The 27,547-nt window shown below is 37.5% G+C and overlaps 1 protein-coding gene across 1 annotated transcript; it reads left to right on the top strand.

Moving 5' to 3' along the window:
- The first annotated feature begins 14,235 nt into the window (after window positions 1-14,235).
- C3H5orf58 (chromosome 3 C5orf58 homolog) lies at window positions 14,236-25,598 on the top strand. Its single transcript, XM_036751620.1, has 3 exons — window positions 14,236-14,284; window positions 20,476-20,573; window positions 25,317-25,598. The coding sequence occupies exons 2-3, from the start codon at window positions 20,480-20,482 to the stop codon at window positions 25,472-25,474; spliced, it is 252 nt and encodes an 83-aa protein (XP_036607515.1). The 5' UTR covers window positions 14,236-14,284; window positions 20,476-20,479; the 3' UTR covers window positions 25,475-25,598.
- Window positions 25,599-27,547: the final 1,949 nt, after the last annotated feature.

Raw genomic sequence — 27,547 nt, forward strand, 5'->3', positions numbered from 1 at the left:
ATCATACCCTTGAAGTTAAAGAAGTGTTTATCTTTAGAACCCAAATACTCTTGGTTATTAATACTGATACTTAACAATTAAGACTTATTTATTGACTACCTGTTTACCAAGGCACTATGGGAAGGGACAGGCTATAAAAAAAAGGACATGAGACAGTGCAATCTAGTTGGAAAGAACATTGGAATTAATAATGGAGTCTTAACTTATTCCCAGAAAGGGCAGTGGATAGGCGCCCAATCTTGGGCCCATCAGGCATCAGGAAGATCTGAGTTCAAATATTGCATCTAACCTTCACTAGCCCTGGGAAAGTTACTGAAACTCACATGCCCTGGGCAACTCTCAAAGACTATGAATTATATATAAGATATTGACGTGCCTCAGTGGAAAGAGTCGGGGCTGAGGGCTGAAATGTCAGGTCTAGACCAAAATAAACAATCGATGAAAATATTACTTATTCATGTTCATCTAAAAAAATGGAAATGGATACCCACCCATTATCCCTTCCTTACCACTTGTGTCAAATAATTTTTTTTTGATAGAGAATCTCAGTGCAAGTCTCAATTTTCCGCTGTGTTTATTAAGAGATTAAAATGTCCTCTGGAGTAACTGGCCATTCCTCTTCTCCTAGTAACCATAAGAAGAGTCAACTATGAATTTCAAAGAGAAAGATCTAGTTCTCTTAGTTCAATTTCATACGGCAAATGAAGTGGCGTAACAGGGATAGTGCAAATGACATTTAGTGAAAATGTATATAATATAGAGCATTTGTGCAGAAGTAATGAAGCCCATATGTTCTGGCATTATTTTGTATTCCAGGAACTGTATGTGTCTTATCCCTCTATACTATGTAATCTGCATGAGAGTAGAGATGATATCACATCCAAGCGTTGTCTGCTCAAGTGTCCAGCCCAGTGCTCTGTACATAGGTGCTTAATAAATGTTGATCAAATTTAATTGAATATCAGACCGGGCAAAAGCATGGGAACAGGAAGGGCCCAGCTTACTCTGGCTTGAGCATAGGGAACATAAACATTTTTATGAGTCTTGGGGCTTTTGGATGGTTTAGGATTGTTTAGGCCTTAAAAAATAATGCTTTGAAAATGTTTTCATAGCCATAAATTAACCAGGAAATGGATCAGATTTATTAATTCCACAACTTCTCCAAGAGTGTGCCTGGAGGCCTGAAGCTGGGCTCATGCTATAAATCAGAAATAGTAATAAAAGGCAAACTCTCTGTGGGTTGTTGCCTTTGGGGACATCTGTCTCTTTGTCAGAGACACCTAAACCATGAAGGCCTTCTTGTCTGAATCAATGATGTCACCCTAATGGATCAGCCAAGCAGTTTCCCTTAGGGCCAACCCCCCTGTAAGAGCAGTAGTTACCTGCCCTGGCCCTAGCCACCTCTGCCCTCTCAGAAAACTTAGCAATTTCACTTCCCACTCTTGGGAGGTACCCTTGTACCTTGTGCACTTTCCTTTGCTGAGTATCAGGGAGTCTGGCAGCTTTTATGCTTTCCCCACAGTTTCCTTCTCTCTCTCTCTCTCTCTCTCTCTGACTCTCTCTCAATCTATCTCTCATTCTCTCAATATCTCCCTCACACACACACACACACACACACACACACACACACACACACACACACACAGAGTCTTTCCAAGACAAGAGAAGTATTAGAACTATTCTAAAACATTTCAATCAGTGGATAAATGAAATACATTAATAACAAAAAAAAAATTCTGCCCCTCAGCAGTGTCCTTCATCTAGCTCCTCATTCTATGACAGACACTGATAAGCATGGTGAAGGGGAAGGAGAACACACGCTAAGTTTTTCAGGATACGTAGGAAATATGTGCTAGGCAGCCTATGGGAGTGGAAAGAAAATGAAGCAGTTGAAAAACAAGAGGCCTGCAGTGGAATCCCAGCACAGTCACTAACTCTCAGTATGGCATTAGGCATTCCATTTCTCTCTGGGCCTCAGTTACAAAATGAGAGTATAGGATTAGATCATAGTATTTTCTTTTAAAGAAGATTTTACTGAAACTTTTATATTATACCACAACCATTTGCAGATAATACTCCACTCCTAATGAATATCTTTGTCATAAAGAAATACAGTTGAACAACTCTGATCTTTGAAGCTACCGAGTCTGATATATAAATACAGATATATGCATGTATACATGTATGTTGTTGTTCAGTAGGTTTACAGTCATGTGTGACCCTTTGTGACTTCTTTTGGGGTTTTCTCGACAAAGATACTGGAGTGGTTTGCCATTTTAGCTCACTTTATAGATAAGGAAACTGAGGCAAACAAGGTTAAGTGACTTGCTCAGGGTCACACAGCTAGCAAATGTGTGAGGTCAGATTTGAATTCTCAAAGATAAGTCTTCCTGACTCCAGGCCTGGCATTCTGACCACTGAGCCACTTAGCTGCTGCATACATATATGTATGTATTTATATATGCATATACATATGTACATATATCTACATCTATATATCATGTATATATGCATATTTCTATATATCAGACACATATACATATATATCCATATCTATATCTCAGACTTACATATCTGTATTTATCTTATCAACCCCAAAAACAGAGTTTGATCTAAGAAAGACTGTGTCCACATTTTTATTTCTCTCACAAGCTGGCAACATGCACTACATGGGAGTTACAGTCCAGAACGGGCTCAATTCGGGGGTTGGAGTGCCCAGTTTATATAGCTTTTCAGCAGGGGCTGATATTGCCCTGCCATCATTTGACCTCCTGACAGAGGAAATGCCCGTTCTATCAGATCACCCCCGCCCCTACCACACCAGACCACTCCCAGACTTGGGCTATCTAGGCAGAAGAAATCTGTCTCCACCCAAGCAACTCCCAATGCAGTCTCTTCATCAGTAAGGTCCTTCTGAAGAACACTGGAGAAGGGGGGCTTGGCATGGCTGGGGGGAAGCTCTGAGTATCCAAGATACTGATTACTAAGAAAAAAACCCATTTTTCACATTATCTATATATCAGACACATATACATCTATAGCTATATAACAGATATGTATACATGCACACATCCATATGTCACACTTAGTTCCTCACCATTCTACCAGGAACAATGTGTTTCATCTTCTGTCTCTCAGACCAAGATTAGTCTTTGCAAGTGATCTGAATTCAGTTATAGATCGTAGGATTTAGAACTGAAAATAGTCTAACACCTTCAGTTTACAGAAGAAGAGACTGAGCTGGCAAAGAGGGGGCCAAATTATCCTTGTGCATAGATGACATGGTGGTAGAATTAGAAAACTTCAGAGAATCAGAAGGAAACTAATTTAAATGACTAGCTTCAATAAAGTACACAATAAATCCATAAGAATCACAACCATTTATAAAGAAATAAGATAATAGATAAGTAAATAGATAAATTAAGATAAATTACATTCAGAATAACTACAAAATACAACCACCACCAAACACTGTTTGCACAAATAAGAGAAAATATAACCAGAGTGATATTCACTGCTCATGACTGGGCAATGCCAATATAATTTAAATGACAAGATTTCCTAAATTAATTCACATATTTAGTTCTATACTAATCAAATAACCTAGGGGATACTTTGTAGAGTTAGATAAAATAATTATAAAAATCATTCAAATATGCAAAAATTCAGTCAGCGAGCATTTACTAAGAACCTACTATGTGCCAGGAACTGCGCTAAGTGCTTGGGGCTACAAAAAAAATTTTAAACCTCTGTTTTCAAGGAACTCATAGTCTAATGGGAGGGACAACATGCACACAAGTAAGTGTACAGATTGGAGAGAGTAATAGAGGGATGGCATTAGCATTAAGGAAAGGCTTCCTATAGAAGGTTGGATTTTATCTGGAACCTGACAGAGGCCAGGGAAGCCAGAAGTTAGAGATGAGGAGGGAGGGAGCTCCAGGCATAAAAGATGGTCAGTGGAACTGAAGGCAAAGGATAATAGTGTCTTGGGAGGAGGTCAGTTTCATTGGATCACTGGGAAGGGAAGTGGGAAAGAAAGTAAGATATAAGACTGGAAAGGTGGAAAGGTGCCATGTTAGGAAGGGCTTTAGAAACCAAACGAGGGTTTTGTATTTGATCCTGGAGTTAATAGGGAACTCTTGGAGTGTATTAAATTGGGGGGAGGGTGGAAAAAGTGCCGTGGTCAGACTCATTCTTTTGGAAGGTCAATTTAACAGCTGACTGGAGAATGGCCTAGAGAGGGAAGAGACGCGAGGTAGAGAGAACAACCAGAACAGTATTGTAATGGTCCAGGCATGAGATGACAAAGGGCCTGCTTCAGGCAAGAAGGCAGGCAATAACAATTCTTTAAGAGCTTACTATGTGCCAGGCACTGTGCAAGTGTTGGGGTTATAAATATAAGTAAAAAGGGAAGATAGTTTCTGCCCTTAAGTTTTTCCCCTTGTAAATTCAAATGTAGGAAGAAAACACATAAAAAGGAGCTGAAAGGGCAGGGGAGGAGGGACACATGGAAAAGTCTAGAGAGCCAGAAGCAAAGCCAGGAAGAGAATGAAACATGGCCATCCATGGCCTATCTCCAAAATGGAAACCTTGCAAGGAATTCACCAATGGGAAACGGCATTCACACGGTAGTGGGATATTCTAGGCTGAGACAGCTCTAAGCCTGGAAGGAAGTTTCAGGATGAGAAGGCACCAGGGTAGTAGTAACATCACAAGAGAGAAGGGGGCACATAAAAAAAGATGCTAGGAAGGTTGAATCAACAGAACTTGGAAATTGATTGGATATGGAGGGTGAAAGAAAGTGAGGTTGTGGGCCTAGGTGACTGGGAGGGTGGCAGTGCCTATCCTGGGAGGAAGTTAGGAAGAGGGGAGAGTTTAGGGGAAAGTTAATGAGTTCTGTTGTAGATATGTTGAGTTTAAGATATCGATAGGACATCCAGTTCAATATGTCTAATAGATAATCGGAGATGTGAGCCTGGAGGTCAGGAGAGAAGTTAAGACTGGCTGGATAAGGAGATCTGAGAATCTTCTGCACAGAGATGATAACTGAATCCATGGGAGTGGATGAGATCACCAAGGGAAACAGTCTAGAGGAAAAGCAAAGGCAGCTGAGGACAGAGCCTTGAAGCATATCCTGAGTTGAGAGGGACAACCTGGGTAGAATTACATGAGAAGTGATGTGAAAAAGTACAAATAAAGGGGTCATGGTATTACCAGACCTAAAAAGAAGCGCTTATCAAAATAGTGTGGTATTAGTTAAAAACAAGGAAAAGTAGAGTACCAAAGAAGCTTAGGGTCAAAAAAAGAAATTATTTGCTTAAGGTAGTTTGCAGCAAAAGTAATTTGTGAACCTAGAGTCACCACGATGACCTCTGAAGTGATTTTTAAGGCAGTGGAGTGCCAGGAAGAATGCCAGATTTGAACTCAAGAACCTGGGTTCACATTTTGGCTCTGTTCCGTGCTACATGTGTGTTCACAGGCAAGTCATGTAATCTCTCTGGTGCTCAATTTCCTTATCCGTAACTTAAGGAGATTGGGTAGATAGCTTCTAAAGACTCTTCCAGCTTTAAATCTGTGATCTCTGGTCACTAAATTCTAGGATTTTAGAGAAAAGAAATTGTCAGAAGTAGCTATGTTCCTCTTGGGCACACCCAGGGGGTCCTGAGCAATGTAAAGATCTGCCAACCCCACCTCCCCAAATCCCTTATAAATCTGTCGTTCCACAAAGTAATCTGACTTCCCTTCATAGCAGGGCAATCTCTAGCCTAGATTTCCAGATTTTTTCACCAACCAGTTCTGGTCAGCAGAGGTCCCCACAGGAGCAGTTATTAGCAGCCAGGTCAGCTTCTTCAGGGTTGTTAAGCAGCTAGAGTTTCTGGACGCCCTCCCAAGACTAGAACCTGTACTTCCAACCTCCAAGCCCATTTTTTAATCATACAATGCTGTGTGCATATATAAAGCTCATGTCTGAGATTCAGAGAATGAAAGTCTTCTACAGTGGCTAACATTGGTCGAGACAAAAACAAAAATCCCTGAAAATTTGGAGCAACACAAGGGAACTACACTCTAAGATCCATAATAGCAAGAGTCCTGTCATTCAACTTTCTATCACCCACAGCCTTGACCTTGGTCTGCACATAGCATGCACATAATAAATATTTATTTAACGAATCTCTTGGGCTGTGCAGAAGCTGGATTGAAATACACAAATAGTGTAAAGTCCACAGGAGCCCAGTTGCATAACGCTACAAACAGTATTATAGAGATGTCATTAAGTAGGAATTTAAGTTTTTGTGAGCCCAGCTATGAAGTCATAAACCCATTCTAGCAAGTGTCCAAAACAGATCCCTTTAGACCCAGTGAACGGGAATCTCTCTGGACTAGAGATTGTCCTGCTAGGTGGAGAAGTCAGCTTGCTCTATGGGATTTACAAGGGGGTTGGGGAGATGGGGTGGAGCAAATCCTTACAGTGCTCCAGACCCTATGGATATGTACAAGAGGGATATAGCTATCTCCATAAAACTTCTTCTAAAAGACATCTCTCTCTCTCTCTCTCTCTCTCTCTCTCTCTCTCTCTCTCTCTCTCCCTCTTTCTCTCGCAGCTAGGTGGCATAGTAGATAGAGTATCAGTCCTGGAGTCAGGAAGGAGTTCAAATCTAGCTTCTGACACTTACAAGCTATGTGACCCTGGGCAAGTCACTTAACCCTGTTTGCCTCAGTTCCTCATCTGTAAAATGAGCTGGAGAAGGAAATAGCAAACCATTCCAGTATCTTTGCCAAGAAAACCCCAAATGGGGTCGGACACAACTAACTGAACCCCCCCCCCCAGAAAAGAAAACCCCAAAGAGTCAGATACAACTAACTGAACATCAACATCTATCTATCTAACAGTAAAACGAGGATGAAAAACAATAATACCTTTCTCCCATGAGGATCAAATGAAACAATATATGTAAAGTGCTTTGTAAATGTTAGCTATTATTATTATTATAGATGAGTTGAACTGAAACATTCCTCAGACTCTCCAAGTTCAGTTTCATGCTTAAGAATTTGTAATCAAGAACACACATGCTGTTAGGTGGGATCAGTACATGGCTGTTCAGGGAAATCTGCCTTCTTCTGGGGCCACTTTCCTCTTGCCAGTCAGTAGTTTTATTTCCATTTTAATTTTCAGAGAGTCGGCCTCCCAGGAACAGCCTCTCACTTGGAATCTGCGACTCTGTTGTGTGTTTATGCACTAAGCTTGCATGTAATTGACAAATTTAAATTCTGGTCATATTTCATTTATTACACCAACTCGGGGAAAAATCCTGGGCGAAAACCTAATTACAGCGAAAGTGCCATGAGGTAATTGCTGTGAAGGAACTCCTCCAGCAGCCAGGCTGCATATTTCATCCACCCATAAGATGATTATGCTGACAAGGTTTTGAAAAATAATAAAATCTGTTTAATAAAAAAGAAACAAAATACCAGCATTTTCACACACAAAGTATTAAAACATCCTTCATTTTGGACAGATTCTAAGTCATTTGATTTTTATTCAAATAATGATCCATGGCCAAGATAGTTATTTTATTGAGGACCGAAATATCATTATCCTTCATACAGATGGCATTCTGAAGGTCTCTGGGCCTGTTCCCATTCAGACCAGCAATGTAGCTACCCCTCATAGGTCCATTACCTCTTCAGTCTATATTCCACAATAAAAAACCGACTCAACCTGAACAGTAGCATTTAAAATGAGGAGATAGATGTTTTCTTGATTGGTTGAAGCTCCTATCATTCTCCAGGTGTAGAGAAAAAAAAAACAAACAAACCAAGGATACCTCGGTGCTCACAAACTTGTTAAACGATATACCTGTATAACTTCTAGGGTAAGAACTTCTCCCAAAATATACATCAACAGCTCTAAGAAGTCCCATATGCTCGTGCATGACTTCATCCATCCATCCATCATCCACTGATTCATTAAATAAATATTTATTATGTGCACGCTATGTGCAGACCAAAGTCAAGGCTGTGGGTGATACAAAGTTGAATGACAGGACTCTTGCTATTACGGATCTTAGAGTATAGTTCCCTTGTGTTGCTCCCAATTTTTAGGGTTTTTTGGTTTTGTCTTGTATCATCTCGACCAAAGTTAGCCACTGTAGAAGACTTTCATTCTCTGAATCTCAGACATGAGCCTTATATATGCACACAGCATTGTATGATAAAAAAATGGACTCAGAGGTTGGAAATACGGGTTCTAGTCTTGGCTCTACTATTAAGCAGCTTTGTAACCTTTGGTGACTCCTTTATTCTCCTGGCTCAGTTAACTCTTATGTAAAAAAAGAGGCCTGAATTAGATAATCTTTTAGATTCTGGCCAGCTCTGAAAATCTGATTCTATGGAACACAGGTGTACTATAGTCCTAAACTTTAAAACCTGCCATTATATATATACACATATACATATATATGTATATGTACATATGTACATATGTATATATGTATGTATATGTGGGTGCACATACACACACATGTGTATATACACACGTGTATATACCCACATATGTATGCACACATACATATATACATACATACACACACATACACACATGTATATATGTATGCATGGGGGCAACCAGTCCTACAGTGGATAAAGTGCTAGGCTTGGAGTCAGAAACACTCATCTTCGTGATTTCAAATCCAGCCTCAGACAATTACTGGTTCTGTGACCCTAGACAAGCCAGTTAACCTTGTTTACCTCAGTTTTCTTGTCTGTAAAATGAGCTGGAGAAGAAAATGGCAAACCACTCCAATATCTTTGCCAAAGAAATCCCAAATGGAGTCACAAAGAGTCAGACATGACTGAAAAACAACTGAACACCAATAAAGATATATTGTATATATATATATATATATATATATATATATCTTTATGTATATATATATAGTACATGTATGTATATGTGTAAACAAAAAATAAATCAAGGTAAATAAATACCAAAAATATATAAACACACACATATGTGTGTGTGAATATATATATATATATATATATACATATATATATATATATATATATACCTACATATGTGTGTATGCAAGAAAAAAACTGAAACTGACAAAAGCATTTAAATCTGAATAATTGATGCACATATTTTGCTTTCCATTTTGGAGCATGTGGACATCAGAATGGAATAACAGTATAAATTTAGGGAAAACACATGCTTGTCAGATTGCTAGGAAAAGGATTCCAAATCAAATCACCTTCCCATCCAATTAGGTGAACTTGGTTTTATGAATCTAAGTGCATAGCTCTCTAAACTAGGAGTTCTTTATCCAAGGTTTATGAACTCTTTAAAAAATATTTTTGATAACTGTATTTTGGCATAATTGTTTCCTTTGTAGTTAGATGCTTTTTATACATTTACAAGCATTACTCTAAGAAGGGGTCCATAGGCTTTGTCAGTCATCAATGGGGTCCCTGACATAGAAAAGATTAAGAAGCCCTGATCTAGACCATGGCTACTCTTAGCTCTGACTTTAGTAACTCCAAATAGGTTTCCCTTCAGCTCTGGATGAAGGGCTTGTGGATTCTAAAGAAACAGGATTAACAACTACTCCTCAGCTAAGAGATGTTTAGAGTTTAAAAAGGAAGAAGGAAAGAGTTGGTATTAATTAATGAATAAGAGACAAATATATTCAAATAGTAAAAAACAGGAAGCCTCTGAAACAGAAAAAGAAGAGACTAAGAGATATATTGTAACAGCACCAACACCTATTCAGGCTCTCTAAAGCAACATTTTCCTTGAGAAAATTAGCAGTGCTTTCCAAAATGCAGTAATTTTTGTTTCATTTAATTAACCATCAGGGTGGGAGGAGTGTAATATCAACCATAAATTCAATCTTTTAATGTCAAGGGAAAATATGTCATTGTTTTAGAGGGCGAATGATAGAATTAAGAGCATATTTTATTTTGAGACAGAGAGAAAGAAATTCTCTGATTGGCGAGCTGATGGTTATAAACACAGAATTGGGAAGTATAAATCTTCTTGAGGAAGGAAGATACTTTGCAAAGGGAAAGTCACTGGGGGTGATCAGGAAATAAAGGTTGCAGTGACTGTCAGAAAGCATTAACCTGTATCTCATATTGAGCTCTCTATCAGCCCTAGCTGCAACCTCGATTACTTTTTTAAGTACAGGAGGAGGAAAAAGAAATGCCCAAGGATGTCAGATTACTTATAACTGATTGTTTTAATTTGAACATTGGGATTTAGTAGTTGTGTTGGATGGAACTGTCCAGGAACTGAACCTGAATGCATCATGTGCTGCTCTTCCTATTTTGGGTGAGATGGGTTTTGTTAGCACCAGCTTTGTTTTCAAACTGCAGAAAACATTTCACAGTGTGTCTGGCGGGGGTGGGATTGGGGAGAAGGGATATAGAATAGTGAATGATTTTTTCCCACCTAGGAGCTATAACATTTCAGGTAACAATGATGAGTATAGTCTTTCACCAATCATTTCTTTCACAATTTCAAGATACATTTTTTTTTCCTGAAGAAACAACTATTTTAAACATAGTATTAGTGACTCAAAGAAGAAAATCAAGTAAGGATTACAGTTTTGAATTAAAGGGAGTTTTTCTTCCATCCGTGGCTGGGATCAAAATTTTGATGATGATACTGGCATCTATATTTATCTGATTAGAATGAAGACATTGGCCAGAAAGATGGATCTCCATTCTCTCAACAGCAGATCTGTGGCACGTGCAGCAACACAGGTAATGAGAAAAACATATGCTTATGTTGCTATGTCCCAGATTGTTAAATATGACAAAAAAGTGTTCTAATTGTTCACTTCCATACAGGGGATTTTCAAAAAGGGAGTTTATGTTCAGTCAGGAAAGAAGTCTGTCTCTGAGGCTTCCAAAAGTCTGCACTTTTAATTGGTAATGAGCAGACAGATGATGTAAATGAGAGCTCTGAGAGTTAGTGAAAGAAGAAGAAGCATTTACCCCAATTTGTTTTCCTGGAAATGAATGCTTCATGTCAAGACTGTGCAATAAAAACAACAAAGGCACTCCCATTCTGCACCATAAATGGCTTAATTACCTTGTTGCTTCACAACAGATTTGCCCTTTATGAGAAAATTTACCAGCTCTTTAATCCCTCTTATTTGATTAACATTAGAGTCAGTGCTTACAACCTGTGTGGATGTTATAACATATTATATTTGCAAACATAAAGGAAGACGGATTTTTGAGCATCATATGTTAGAGATACATTTTAAGGATAGCATATTATCTTTTAAGGCTTTACTTTGTTGAAGAAAAAAAATGTTTATAGGATTTCAAGCAGAAAGTGTCGCTGGAAACCATCTAATCCAACCCCTTCATTCTACATAAGAGGACAGCAAAGGCCAGGGAAGTTAATGGTATATTGGAGGATGCACAGGGCTTAGAGATGGGGAAGACCTTACCCAAGGTCTATGAACTCTTTAATTACAAAGGAAAGCAATTATTCTAAAATACAGTTATCAAAATATATATATTTTAAAGAGTTCATAGACATTGGGGAAGACCTTAGTTTGAATTGTATCTGACATGTACTAACTATGTGACCCTGGGCAAGTTTCTTAATTGTCTGAGCCTGTTTTTCCAGCTATAAAACAGTACCTATTATAGTTCCAGATTAAAGGTTGAACTAGGTGATAACTAAATTTCCCACTAGTTCTAAACGCTATGATTCCTTTGTACCATGATATGGAATAGTGGAAAGATCACTGGCCTGGGTGTCAGAAGGCCCAGATGTGAGTTCCAGCTCTATTGCTAAATCTACTAGCTTCCTTCAGGTTTCCCTATTTCAGCTTTCTTCCTTTCAGAAGCACCACAGTGGCACAACGGAGAGAGTATTGTACTGGGAGTATGGAAGAAGAGGAACAAGACTTTCAGAAGTCTCTTTCAGCTATGAAGTTCTCAGATTTTATATTCTGCACAAATCCTATTATTGTACAATATAGAACCTGGAAAGCACCTTTGAGGTCACCCTGAAATCATCATTTTTAAAGGAAAAAAATGAGACCCAAATGACTTGATTCTTACACATCTCTTCTTCAGTAGCAAAATCCAGAAACTAATTTAAATTTAAGACCTGAAACACTGTCCCTCTATTTCTGCCTGTATACTGTTAGCCAACACCTGGCTGGTATTAACCGTTCTCATCCCTGGAGGCAGAAAAGCAAAAGGACACCATACAGTCCCAGCCTTGAAGAGCTTTATGTATTAATTGGGGAAGTAAGGGAAGCATATATGAAAAATTCTGTTTTGTGTGTGTATAGATACACAATATACACATACATATATGCAAGCATTCTTAAACATATATACATTTGTATATGTAAATACACACACGCACATTTGTATATGCACACACACGCATATGTGCACATATGTATATATAGCCTATACATACACACATAATTTGATCATCTCAACAACCCTGTGAGGGAGGTGTTATTATCAGCACTATTTATAAATAAGGAAATTGAATCACAGAGAGGTTAAGTGCAGCTAGGTGGCACAGTGGATGGAGCGCAGGGCCTGTAATTTAGAAGACCTGAGTTCAAATTCAGCCTCAGACACTGTGTGACTCTGAGCAAGTCACTTAAACCCATTTGCCTCAGTTTCCTCGTCTGTGAAATAAGCTGAAAAAGGAAAAGGCAAACCACTGCAGTATCTTGGCCAAGATAAAACCCCGAAGGAGTTACGGACAGTCGGACAAGGCAGAAGGATGACTAAACAACAGTAACTGCCTTTGCCTAGGGTCACTGAGCCAGTCCGGGGCAGCGTTCTAACTCAGGTCCTCCTGAGTCTAAGCCCCTCCCTCTAGTCCCTGCACCTTCCGGCTTTAATAGCTCTTTCTCGGGATGAGAGGATAGGGAGTTGCCGGTCTTCCTTATAGCAATCTCACAGGAGCACTGGGGTCAAAGTTGCTCTGTCCTCTTGAGGCCTCACCTCACTCTGGTCCCTGCTTTGGAAGCTGCAGGAATTTTGTCAGAGGAGACCTGGGAACTGGCTCGCTCTCGTCACTAAAAGATGTACCAGGAAAGAGGCTTGGCGCCGGCTGGACTACAAGTCCCAGCATGCATCGGGGAGAGAGGGAGCGACCAATCAGAAGTAGGCAGGCCGCTCTAGCTCCCGGCATGCACTGGGGAGGCTCAGCGTGGGGCGTGGCAGCAGGTGGTGGCTGTCCCTGAGGGGCGGAGGTGATTCGGTGTCTGGTGCGGGGTGGGAGGATCCTAAATCCTTTCTGGAGAAGAAGCGGTCTTCCCGGATTCCCCTTTCCCGGTGGCTTCCTTTCAAGCTCCTAGTTGTTCTGTGGGAGGGCCCCGCTCCCCTCCTCTGGGCCAATCTCCTTTGACACCCTTGGTGGCTGGGGGGAGGGGGAGGTTGAGGAAGGGGCGGGGGGGGGGGGTGGAGAGTGGTTGAGGAGAGTTCTCTCCCGCCCGCCGACCGACCTCGCTGTACCCCCGTAGCTCTAAGACTTAGCCTATTGCCACAACTCTATTGTGAGGGAGGTAGGATGAGTAAATTATACGTATTTTGTAGGTTAGAGGGTCGAGGCGCCAATAGGTAAAGTCACCTGGCCACAGCCTAATTGCTAAGTGGCAGAGCTAGTACTTAAATGCCAGGTCCTTTGGACTATGGTTTATTTTCTGTTCGTTTTCTCCACTCTAGCCCTCTGAGGGAACTTCCGGTGTGGAAATTGCCTCCACCCATGGAAATAAACAACTCGGTTAATTTATGGCCTTAGTTGCCTCGGGGTTCAGGCAAATAATGTTTCTGAGGTAGCACTTGGATTCAGGACTGTCTGAATGCGATACTGGGAAGTCTGCCGGGGCCGTGCAAATCCCCAAAACCAGCAACCAGCTAGGGTTTGAGCTAGTAAGAACCTTCCAGTCCAGAGCTGTACCTGCTTCAGAATAATTTTTTTTTTTAAAGGGGCATTGGGGAGAGACGGACTCTAAGAAGGAGGGAGTGAATTGTCCAAAATCAGGAATAGGCTTATCGGTCAAACTAGGATTAATTAGGATCTTGACTAACTGCTAATTAAATATCCTTTCCCACTTTATTCCTTTTACCCTTCCTTAGGCTTTTGTACACGACGGATGTGCAAACTTCATCGCTGTCTGCCCTACCAGCCTCAGAGAATTGAGAAAGTGTTTCTTCAAGCGCCAGGTGCTATATAAATGCCATCTATTATCTTTAACCAGATTCTATTGGTCGTACGGAGATGCAGGTAGAGAGGGTGGCCGTCCTGGTGTGACCTAGCCAGATATCAAAGCATGAGGCCCCTGTGAGGCTGCACTTTGATCTCACCATCTTCTCTTTTGTTGGGCAACTCCTGCAAGCCCTTTGAATAAAGTGAAATCAAGCGGGAGAGGAATAAGCCTGTAACGGACTCCAAGGAGATCTCCCCTCTCCAGCCCTTTAGCTCCCTGTGGGGCCCTTTCCTTCTGTGTTCTTCAAATCAGATGATAAGGATGGACAGTGGCAGAAAAGCCCTGGGCTGGGAGTTAGTAGATCTGAAGTGTCACTAATTTAACGGTAATGTCGAGCAAGACGTTTAATTGATCTTTGCCTCGGTCTCCTACAATGCTTTTCTCAGAGCGAGCCTATGAATGGGTGGTACAAGCATTCGTATTCCCATTTTAAATATGATCAAAGAGATTCTGAGACTTGGTGTCTTTGGTCAAGTAAAGGGAGGAGCCAGAATTCAGACTGCGGTCATCTGACTTTTCACTCTGTGTCTTTCTTCTATCTCATCTTGTCTCAAAAATAGAAGAGTTGGAGTTATATAATCTCTAAAAGCCCCTTCTAGTACTTTCATCCTACGAGTATCTATAATCCTCTTTCTGATCTAGCATGCAAATGGAAGTAAGTTGACTGGCAGTCCTCTGGTAGTATTTAAGAATTCATGAGTGTGAATACTTTAAACAAAAAAACCATAACAACTCATTTCTTTTATAGATATTCTTTGACTTGAAAATTGTGTGTTTTAAACAGTGGACCATGTACCCTCAGGGTCAATATATCTGACTCAGGCAGAAGACAAAAATACCAATTCTTTGTGTTAAAATTTAGTTTGTTTTCACCATTATAAATAGTGATCTGGGGCAATAAGCCTAAAACTGTGTGTCTTTTGCTCCTAACTAGAACATATTCTTCAGGGAAGAGAGGACCATCCATGTCTTGTACTTTTAAAAAATTTATAGGTAGGGATAGTGTTTGTCTACAGTAGGCATTTTTTTAAATGCCTGTGAAATAGTTGCACTTGAAATGAATGAAATTTTTATGTTGCTGAATTTTCCTTGTAGTTGGAACACTTTTAAGTTATATCACCAAAATGGAAAATCCTAGATTAAATACATAGTTGAGCCATTACATGAAAAAAGTCTCTTTTCCTACTACTCAGAATATTTGTGCCATTCATCGATAATAGGTGATAATTTATATTAAAATTAGCTGATTATTAGTATCTAAAATTTAAACTATTATTTTTAATTTTACATCATTGTTTCCATTGTAATGTCCCCATCTTGTGGCAATAGTTTGATTTAGCTTTTATTGAAAGCATCTCCATCCTCCCAGGTACACATCCTAGAAAACTAGCTAACTATCTTTAACTCTTTCTCTTACTCACCCCCATTATCTGATTGGCTGTCAAATCCTGTCAATTCTACCCCCACAATATTTTATACCTGTTTTCTCCTCACACTACCATCACCCTAGCTGAGACCCCTATTTCCTTTTTTTCTAGATCAAGGGTGGGGAACCTGTGGCCTTGAGGCCACATGTGACCTTCTAGGTCCTTGGGTATGGCCTTTTGACTGAGTCCAAGTTTTACAAAACAAATCTTTTTATTAAAGGGATTTGTTCTGTGAAGTTTGGACCTTGGTAGACTATCTGAAATGGCCACCTAATTGGACTCTGCCTTTAGTCTCTCTACTTTCCAGTCCATTTTTCACATAGCTACCAAAATTAATGTATACATCAGACCATTTCAGTGCAGTTAGAGTGTTGTCTATATTACAACCTCCTGAGCTTGGCATTTAAAACTTTTTTCCTTTTTTTTATTAATTTATTTTTAGTTTTCAACATTTACTTCTACAAGACTTTGAGTTCCAAATTTTCTCCCCACCTCTCCCCACCCCAAGATGACACACAGGCACACATTCTGATTACCTCTTCCCCCAATCGGCTCTCCCTTCTATCATTTCCCCTTCCATCTTCTCTTATCCCCTTCCCCTTCTATTTTCCTGTAGCACGAGATATATTTCTATACTCCATTGCCTATGTATCTTATTTTCCAGTTGCATGTAAAAACATTTTCAACATTCCTTTTTAAAACTTAGAGTTCCAAATTCTCTCCCTTCCTCCCCCTCCACCCACCCTCATTGAGAAGTGAAGCAATTGGATGTAAGTTATCCATTTGTAGTCATGCTTCCATAATTGTCATGTTGTGAAAGACTAACTATATTTCCCTCCACCCTATCCTGTCCCCTATTTATTCTGTTCTCTCCTTTGACCCTGTTGCTCCTCAAAAGTGTGTGCTTCTGATTACTGCCTCCCCCATCTGCCCCTCCTTCTGTCATCCCCCTTCTTATCTTCTTCCCCCCCCTACTTTCCTGTAGGATAAAATAGATTTCCATACCCAGCCGAGTATGTTATTCCCTCCTTAAGCCAAATCCAATGAGAATAAGGTTCACTCATTCCCTCGCACCTCTCTCCTCTTCCCCTCCACTGTAAAAGCTTTTTCTTGTCTCTTTTATAATTTACCCCATTCTACATTTCCTTTTTTCTTCTCCCATTACATTCCTCTCTAATCTCTTAATTTTATTTTTTAGATATCATCCTTTAATATTGAATTCACCCTGTGCCCTCTATGTATATATTCCCTCCAACTACCCTAATACTGAGAAGGATCTTATGAGTAACAAATATCATCTTTCCATGTAAGAATATAAACAGTTCAACTTTAATAAGTCCCTTATGATTTCTTTTTCCTGTTTACCTTTTCATGCTTCTCTTGAGTCTTGTATTTGAAAGTCAAATTTTCTATTCAGTTCTGTTTTTTTTTATCAAGAATCCTTGACAATCCTCTATTTCATTGAATATCCATTTTTCCCCTGAAGGATTATACTCAGTTTTGCTAGGTAGGTGATTCTTAGTTTTAATCCTAGTTCCTTTGCCCTCTGGAATACCATATTCCAAGCCCTTTGATCCCTTGATGTAGAAGCTGCTAAATCTTTTGTTATCCACAATACTTGAATTGTTTCTTTATGCTTGCAGTATTTTCTCCTTGACCTGGGAACTCTGGCATTTGGCTGCATTATTCTGAGGAGTTTTCTTTTTGGGATCTCTTTCATGGGGTGATTGGTATATTCTTTCAATTTCTTTTTTACCCTCTGGTTCCAGAACATCAGAGCAGTTTTCCTTGGTAATTTCTTAAAACATAATGTTTAGGATCTTTTTTTGATTATGGCTTTCAGGTAGTCCAGTAATTTTTAAATTATCTCTTCTGGATCTATTTTCCAGGTCAGTTGTTTTTCCAATGAGATATTTCACATTGTCCTTTATTTTTTTCATTTTTTTGTTTTTGTTTTATGATTTCTTGATTTCTCATGGAGTCATTGGCTTCCATTTGCTCCATTCTAATTTTTAAGGAACTATTTTCTTCAGTGAGCTTTTGGACCTCCTTTTATATTTGGTCAATTCTGCTTTTTAAGGCATTCTTTTGATTGGCTTTTTGGACCTCTTTTGCCATTTGCATTAGTCAATTTTTTAAGGTGTTATTTTCTTCACTATTTTTTTGGGTCTCCTTTAGTAAGCTGTTGACCTGTTTTTCATGATTTTCTTGCATCACTCTCATTTCTCTTCCCAATTTTTCCTCTGCTTCTCTTATTTGATTTTCAAAATCTTTTTTGAGCTCTTCTGTGGCCTGAGACCAATTCATAACTTTCTTGGAGGCTCTGGATGGAGGAGCTTTGACTTTGTTGTCTCCTTCTGGTTGTATGTTTTGATCTTTTTTGTCACCATAGTAGAATTCTATAGTCTGAGGTTTTTTTGGCTGTTTGCTAATTTTCCCAGCCAATTACTTGACTTTTTAACTCTTTGTTAAGGTAGGGCTCTGCTTCTAGTGCAGAGGGTGTACTGTCCCAAACTTCAGGGGTTTTGTGCAAGGGACCTGTAAATTTTCAATTTTTCCAAGGTGGTATGATCAAAGGAGAGATGTTTACTCCTCTCCTGACCTGTACCGTGGTCTTTGAGTGACCACAAGCACTCTTTTCTGCCTGGGAACTGTGAGGTAGATTCCCTCTCCACTGCTGCCACAAGCTCAGCCATGCCAGCACTCCTCCTTGCCCCAGGACTGCCACCCAGGACTGCAACCCAGAACAAAGCAAGAGAATCCTTCCTCAGCACCAGCAAAGAGATCCCTCAAATCCCCCTCTGATCAGCTGCTGGATCCCCCCACCACTGTCTGTGGGCCTAGAGCTCTGGAAACAGCCACTACTGCAGCTGCCGCCATCCTGAGGATAGAGCTAGACTGTGCTCTTCTCTCACCCAGGTCCAACAGACCTTTCTTATTCACCTTATAAGTTGTCCTTTGCATTTCTGGGTTGAGAAGTCTGGAAAATATCAGATCTGCCAGTGATTCAGTCCCCTGAGGCCTCCTCTGGGTTAGCTGGGGCCTAGTCTATGCCAGTGCATTTTGCCCTGGGCTGTGTTCCTCTCCCAACTGGGTGCAATAGACCTTTCCTTTTGATCTTCCAGGTTGTCTTGGGCTGTAAATTTGTTTCACTCTGTCATTTTGTGGGTTCTGCTGTTCTAGAATTTGTTTAGAGTCACTTTTACAGGTACTTGGAAGCGTTTGGGAGAAAGCTCAAGCCAGTCTCTGCTTTTACTCTGCCATCTTGGCACTGCCCCCCTAAAGCTTTTTACAATCTGATTCCAGCTTAGTTTCCTGAACTTATTCATAGACTACTAGCTGTTCTTTAATTTCATCTTGCCCTCTTCCAGTTCCATGCAATTACACAAGCCTGGAATATTCTCAGAGGTGTGCTGAAGCCAGCTCTAATCTGGCCAAGACTGTTAAAGTTTCATTGAGAGTATTTATATTTCAGAAATCAGTAGGTACTACAAAGAGGCTTGATTTATTGTTTTGTTGATTTTCTAGACTTAAGTGTTCATAATGCAGATTTATCTTAAAAGTGTATGCATACGTTTTCCCCCCAGAGAGTCTGGTCATTGAACATTTACCAGTACACCCTTGAATATACCCCTTTAGCATCTTTGCCTTTTGAAATATGATATTTACTTTATGGCCCAGCTCAGAAACCATTCTTCCAGTAACCTCTTATCCTCTCAGGTGAAAGTGATTTCTTCTTTCTGAAATTTTCTTATAGCACAATGCTTCAATTTTTCATTCTCCCTTAGTATATCTACCCTGTATTGTACATTTTCTTGTGCATTTCTCTTATCAGTATTAGACTGCAAGCTCCTAGAAGCCAAGAATCATGATATTTTTTATCATGGTATATTCCCCAATATATTGCAGAGTGTCTTGCACATGTTTAATAAATGTTTGTTGAATTGGATAACCTATCTGGAAATATTTTCAGTTGAAAAAATAACATAAAACAAGATGACACATATGATGTCATAAATGATTTTATTTCAGTTTTCTCACTTAGATTTCAAAGAAAAAGACTAAAAAATTCAGTTCTGGGTTTAAAAATTAAATTTATTGATATCTTTTGATTTTTAGCATCTTCATTTCTGAATATATCACTCTTTCTTCCCCAATGTAGAGAGATATCTCTTATAACAAATTTTTTAAAAAGAGGGGAAAAAAGTCACTTGAGCAAAAATAATCAGCACATTAACCAAATTTGACAGTATCTTCCCTGTTCCATACTAATAGTTCACCATACCAAAACCATACTAATACTGTAGTTCCATAACAGAGAGGTACATTTTTTCATCTCTTCTTTAGGACTAGGCTTGATCATTATAATTAAACAGTATTCAGTTTCATTTTTATTATTCTTTCCATTTGTATTACTGTTTTATATATATATACATATATATATATATATGTGTGTGTGTGTGTGTGTGCGTGTGTGTATGTGTATATACATATATATATATATATATATATATATATATAATAGTTACTCTTACTGTACTACTTACTACACTACTTGTAGTGTAACACTACAAGAAATGGTAGAATAATTCAGGTAAAGGTGGGAAGATTTATGAACTGATTCAGACGGAAGTAAGAGTAATAATATATATGATTTGTAAATTTATAAATTTATAAAATTTACTTGCCAATTCCCCAATTAATGGGCATCTGCTCTAAAAATATATTTGAAAGTAACTTAAAGTACTTCTTTTTTGTCAGTTTTTGTTTTTGTTTTTCAGACAAATGTTTAAGAATTATATTGCTGATGAGCAGTTCAACCTAAAAGCACTAATTAAAAATATAGAAAAAGTTTCTCTGGATCTGAAGAAGATGGATGGTAAGTATGAAATCTCTAGAAGTCAAATTGCTTGCTTATTATTGTTATAAAAGAAGAGAGCCAGTGTGTGTCTCTGCTCTGCTTAGTTAACGTATTATTCCCCCTTCCTAATTGTCTACTGAATTTTGGGGCCAGAAAGTATTCTCTTTTGTGTCTAAAACAGTGCAACAAATGAAATTGTGCCAAATTAATTATCTAACTGAGTTTTAGAGCTGACAGGAGATATCAACTGATATTTGGCTGGAAGTCAGGAGGTTTGGGTTATAATAATGGATATGCCACCAAATAGCTTATGACCTTATTTAAGTCACAGACATTCTGAACTTTAACTTCCTCATCTGAAGTGAACAAATACTAATATTCCTTTCATTTTTAATATTCCATGATTCTTTTTATTAGTTATGTATTCTTCATCTGACATGATAGAGCTGTTTATGAAAATATTTATGTAAAATTTTAGTAGATCAGATTTTACTCTCACCAAGTTAACTAGATTACCAAAAAAACCCTTACATTAAAGTACTTTTTTTTGTAATTCTAATCATTACCCTTCCCCTACATTTTCTAAATACAGATTCATATAAACCTGATTTTCTTAAGATAATTTCCCAGCCGGAGACCGAAATAGGAGAGGCTGGACAAAGAGCCAGCCAGAATATTCAGAAGAAAGACTACACAATGTCACCTGGTTTACAGTAGGAGCAGGGCTTAACCTTAATACAGCAGAGTCTGGCATTGAATGGGGAGAAAGGAACTAGCCTGCATCTGAGGCTCATGGGGAAGGGGGGGGGGGGCGAAATTGGACCTATCCCAATCTCGAAACTGAAGCTAAAGACATAAATAAGCTGAAGAAAACTGATATAATTGTGAAATGCTGTGGATTAAGAGAATCTGAAGATAAAACCCCAGAAGAAGGAAACAACTCTGCTGTAGCTGCAAGTAGAGTCTCAGAACAAAGAATAGACTGGCAACAAGGACTCTGAGAGTGTAAGGAAAAGATAAAGCAAGAATTGAAACAAGAAATAAAGAATGAAATTAGAACATTTAGAAAGAGAAAATAGCTTAGAACAGAAAGTGGAAAATCTTACCAAAGAAGTAGACACTCTGAAAAATAGAATGGAGCAAACAACTCAATGGTTCAATAAGACAACAAGAAATATTTGAGGTAAAGAAACTGAAAAGTTTGAAGAACAAATGAAGTATCTTCTAACAAAAATAACTGAGCTGGAAAACAGAAGGAGAGATAACTTAAGAATCATTGGGCTTCCTGAAGACTATGAACAAAGAATTCATATTTCAAGAAATCATAAAAGAAACTTCCCAGAACTTTTGGAAAGATGGCAGAATAAAAATAGAACCCACAGGTCACCTCCAGAAAGAAGCCTGAAGTTGAGTACACCAAGAAATGTCATAACCAAAATCCAAAGATTCCTGATCAAAGAAAAATACTCTCAAGTAGGCAGAAAAAAAGAGAGTACTGGGATACCACAGTTAGGGTCACACAAGATTATGCAGCCATTACATTGAGGAAAGAAAAACTTGAAATACAGTATATCAAAAAGCTAAAGAAAAAGGTCTATACCCAAGAATAACATATCTTGCAAAATTCAGTATAGTTATACAGGGCAAAAAAATGGATCTTTATTACAATAGAGGGCTTTCAGACATTCCTATTGAGAAAACCAGAGCTGGGTAGAATCTTTGAAATACAAAGTAAACAGAAAAACCTAGAAAGGTAGATTCACTTGAGCAATTTGAGTAGGATAAATGATGATCAAATTGTTTTACTTACAAATGGGGGAGAAGAGACATTCAGAACCTTATTGTCTCTGAAACACTCCAGTTACCTTAAATTGAAACTTAGATAATGAATGTGGTTTTGTTTGTTTACTGTAAAGTAAAGAAAAGGGAAGTAAAATGAATATACTAAAATACACTGGGTAAAGTGAGAAAGAAGTAAGGAAGCTAATATTATCTTGAAAAGAATATACAAATAGGAGAAGGGAGAAGGAAGAGCTATTTATTTCATGAACCTTCCATTCTTATCTGAAACAGGCCAAATAAGGTAGAAAACATACACAAGCTTTAGTGTTGAAGTACTTTATAACCAACAGGAGAACAAGTGGAAAGAGAGATAATTAAGAGTAGATTGAGCTGATGAAGAAATTGTCACAAGCAAAATAAAATTCATTTACAAAGGACTAGCTATAAAGGAAGAATTAAAAGAATAGTGAGAAAGGGTTAGATCAATCTGATTTGGGTGAAGATAGAAAAGGCAAAGGAGTGAAATCAGAGTGCTCCAATTATAAGTCATTAGTGTTGATTTCATTACTTTTCACCAGTTTTTGTTGTTTAGAATAGAAGGTAGTATGGATATGATGGAGGAGGAAATATAACAAACACTCATAACGTTGTGAAAGAGATAGATTCATAAAACTGAAGAGGATAATATAACGAAGAAGAAAGCAAATTCTAACAATCTATTTTTAAAATAAATATAGTTGAGACAAAGATTCTCACAAAGATAAATGAATGACTAGAGAAGAATTCTTGTGCTTCCAAATGAATTTTAAAAAGCAGGACTGGCAACCATGATTTCAATCAGAACAATAGTAGGAATAGGTCAAAAAGATAAATAGGAAAACCATGTTATACTTTATAGTATGTTTTATACTATGTCACATTATAGGTAGTTAATGAAATAACATAGAAACTTAATATATATTCATTGAATAACAATTCTAAATACTTAAAGGAGAAGCAAGTTAACCATAGAGAGAAGCAAAAATATTTAGAATAAACTTAGGTAAAGAGGAAACAAATCTATCACTATTCACAGATGATATGATGGTTTACTAACAGAATCTTTGCTATTCAACCAAAGACTAATTGAAAAAATTAATAACTTCAGCAAAGTAGCAAAATATACAGTAAACTCAAAAAACTAATGACCATTTTGGTCAATTACTAATACAACTAACCTGAGGAGATAGAAAAAAGATATTAAAGGTAACTATAGAATATATAAAATATATGGGAATCAACCTACTTATCATTGAACAACTAGCAATTGACAATTAAGTACAACTATAAAATACTTTGCTGAAATAAAGAACAACTTAAATAATGGACAAACATGAATTTTTCATGACTGGGTCATGGTAATATGATAAAATGGCAATACTACCTCAATTAATTTACATATTTAATGCTATAGCAGCCAAAATAGTAGGAGGGGGTTAATTTAGAACTAGGTAAAATGATAAAATTCATCTGGCAGAATAAAATGTCAAGAATTTCAAGAGAAATGATGAAGAAAAAAGTAAAAGGTAAAATGGACACTTTTGATTACCTTAAATTGAAGGCATTTGTTCAAGCAAAATAAATCCAATTAGAGTTAGAAGAAAAGCAATGGGGAGGTAATCTTTACAGAAAATTTCTTTGATAAAGGTCTAATATCCAAGATACATAGAGAATTGATACATATATTTAAAAATAAGAGCCAGCCTCCAATAGATAAATGGTAAAAACATATGATAAAAGTTCTCAAATGAAGAAATGAAAACTATTGACACAATATGAAAACATACTCCAAATAACTAATAGAAAAAAACAAATTTAAACAACTTTGAGAACCCTATGCCTACTCCTCAGATTGATAAAAATTACAAAGAAGGAAAATAACAATTGTTAGGATTGTGGGAGAACAGGCACAGTGTTGGTGGAGCTCCAAATTGGTTTAGCTATTCTAGAAAACAAAACTATTCTCAAAAAAGTCACTAAACTGTATGTACTCTTTGATCTAGCAGTACCACTATTAAGGATTTATCCCAAGTAGATCAAAGATAAATGGAAAAGATCTATGAGAATATAGGCATCTTTTTTTAAAACAATGAACCAAAAATAAAAGATGCCTATCAATTGGAGAATGGCTGAGTGAATTATAGTATGTATGTATGTATGTATGTACGTATGTATGTGTGTGTGTATATATATACATATATATAGGAATATTATTTTGCCATAAGAAATTGTCAATATGATAGATTCAAAGAAACATTGAAAGACTCATTTAAGTTGATGCAGAGCTAAGTGAGCAAAAGATCAACAAAATAAATTCCACAATGACAACAATATGAAAAAACAAAACTTTGAAAAGATTTTGGACTGATCAAAATAGTGAAGAATAATGACTTCAAAAGACTGATAATGAAACATACCTCCCACTCTTTGATAGTAAGGTAAAGGACATGTACTGAAGAATGAGATTTGATTTCTCAGACTGACCAGAGTGTTAAGATTACTTTTACTTTACTATACATATTTGTTATAAGGGAAAGTTTCTACATGAGTTGATAGGGTGGCAGCAGTAGATTAGTGGGTAGGTGATAGATACACAATAAAAGAGCACCAACAAAACTTATTTTAATGCAAAGAAGAAAAAAATGGAGAAGGGGGATATAAATAGCATTTTTGTATGTTTTTTGTTAAATTTAAAACATATACATATATGTGTGTATATGTACATATATCAATATATGTGTGTACATGTATATATAATATATATTGCATATGTGTATCTACCTAACAAGTTTTACTTTCTTATACAAGCCTTTGGTTTTTTTCTTATATTGAAAGGTTTGTTGATCATTGTTTACGGTAAAAGTTATTGAAGAATTTTAAAATGTATACTAAAACAATGGCAGTATGGTTAATGACCTCAGCAATCTTTTTTCTATACAGAGCTCACCAAGTTACTTCTGTGTGATCTTATTTTGCATTTTAGTCACCCTGTGAAGACAGAAGCTATAGCAAAAGTAGAAGAAAACAACATTGTTTCTGAAGAGTTTAAAATATCAGATCAATTAGAGTTAGTTCCTACTTTGAGCAATGATGTCTGAATGTTAAAAAGCAAGAATTTCCCATTTTCAGATTGTTAAACTATATGTATAAAGGTAATCCTAGATTTAAAAGATGACGGTTTTATTAAAACTTTCATTAAATGTTGACTGATTTGGAAGGTAATTTTGTATTATTTCTTAGTGCTTTTCAACTTTTAAACAATGGTTAATTTCAACTGATATGTTCTTTTAAATAGTAGCTAGATAAATGAATGACATGAAATTGTCCATGGGACAAAGAACTTGAACCTTTATCCTAAGGGTGGGTTTAATCCAGCTTGAAGTAAAAAGGAACTACCATGATCACTAACAATGGACCTATTACATTTACTGTTTTTCACTTTTGGCAATAGTATCCAAACTTTTTGTTCCATTTGTCCCCAAATTCACCTTCCAAACATTGTCCCTAATTTGAACCATGCAGTGCATTGGACCAAATGCTGGATTTGAGGTTAGAAAACATTGGTTCCAATACTGTTTCTGCCACATACTATTTTTGTGGCATTTCCCAAGTCATTTTATCTCTCTGGGCCTCATTTTCCTCATCTGCAAAAAAAAGAGGGCTGGTTCAGGTGATCCCTGATGTCCCTTCAAATTGTACACTTATGATCTTTTTTGGTATTGTTATAAATATTAATAATTGAATAAAACAAAAGGACTTACAAATAAACAAGATCAGCTCACATGTTAAGCCAACATACAACCAAAAGTTCATTGATACTGTACAACTGTGTGGAGTTCTGCAGCCTGTCTACACAATAAAGCCCCCTGAAAGTCCTCTGGTTGTATTGACCCCCTTTTTGAGAAACTCTGACTTAATAGTGTGCATTTTCTTGAACCACACCATCTTTCCTGTGATGAGTTAAATATTATTATATATCCATTACTGCACATTCATATCACTTGAGAAAAAAAATGTGGATAAAAGATATCTCCAGCCCTTAGAAAAATAAAATTTTTGCCAAAAAGCCAGAGAAACTGCCCATTGAAAAATATTTTTTGAATTTTAGAATTAGAAGAGACCTTAGGAACCATGTTCTCCAACGTCCTCATTTTATGATAGAGAAACAAGACAAGGTTCTTTCATTAAAGTCTTTGCCCAACTAAGAGTCAGTATGTTGTTCACTGATTCATTGGTTTAATGAGCAGCTATTTAACTATGATTGTGTACAAGACACCATGCTATGTACTGGGGATGTTATTGTTGTTGAGTTATTTTCGATTATGTCCAACTCTTCATGACCCCATTTGGGATTTTCCTGGCAAAGATACTGGAGTGGTTCTCCATTTCCTTCTCCAGATCATTTTTCAGATGAGGAAACTAAGGCAAACAGATTAAGTGACTTGCCCAGGATCACGAAGCTTGTAAGTGTCTGAGGCTGGATTTGGACTCATGAAGATAAATTTTCCTGGTTCCAAGCTCAGCGCTCTATCCACTGTGTCACCTAGCTGCCCCAAATGTTGGGGATACAAAGACAAAAATTAATTTGGTGGTATCTACCTATTTTTTCAAACAATTTATGTAGTATTGGAATTATTTTTTAAATTTTTGGAAGAATTCACTTATAAATCCATCTAGTCATGGCTTCCCCCCCCCACTTTGGAAGTTCATTTATGGCTTGTTCAATTTCTTTTTTCTAAAATAGGGTTATTTAAGTATTCTATGTCCTATTTTGTTAATCTGGGCAATTTATATTTTCGTAAATATTCATCCATTTCTTTTAGATTGTCATTTTTCTTGTCAAATTGTTGGGCAAAATAGCTCCTAATAATTTTATTTCTTCTTCATTGATTATGAATTTGCCTTTGTCATTTTTTTATACTGGTAATTTGATTTTTTTCTTTCTTTTGAACCTATGGAAAATAGGGAGTTAGGTTCTTGCAACCACCAAAAACTGATCTTTTGCTATACTTTTCTATATACAGTTCTTTAAAACAAAACATTAATTCTGGTAACATGTACTTTTCCTAACACAGTAACCATGAAATAACCAATAAAATGCAGGGGAGAGGAGAGGCAATGCTGGACTGGATAGGGAGGGGCCAAGGAGGTCCTTTCTGGCTTTGGGGTTG

Source organism: Trichosurus vulpecula, chromosome 3 (assembly GCF_011100635.1).
Source record: "Trichosurus vulpecula isolate mTriVul1 chromosome 3, mTriVul1.pri, whole genome shotgun sequence".
Taxonomy (NCBI): domain Eukaryota; kingdom Metazoa; phylum Chordata; class Mammalia; order Diprotodontia; family Phalangeridae; genus Trichosurus; species Trichosurus vulpecula.

What these genes read in the sequence shown, in the direction of transcription:
- C3H5orf58 (XM_036751620.1), top strand. Translation starts at nt 20,480, where the DNA reads ATGTTTAAGAATTATATTGCTGATGAGCAGTTCAACCTAAAAGCACTA. An exon ending in GGATCTGAAGAAGATGGATG is followed by an intron (nt 20,574 to 25,316) that starts GTAAGTATGAAA and finishes TTTTCTATACAG; the next exon opens with AGCTCACCAAGTTACTTCTG.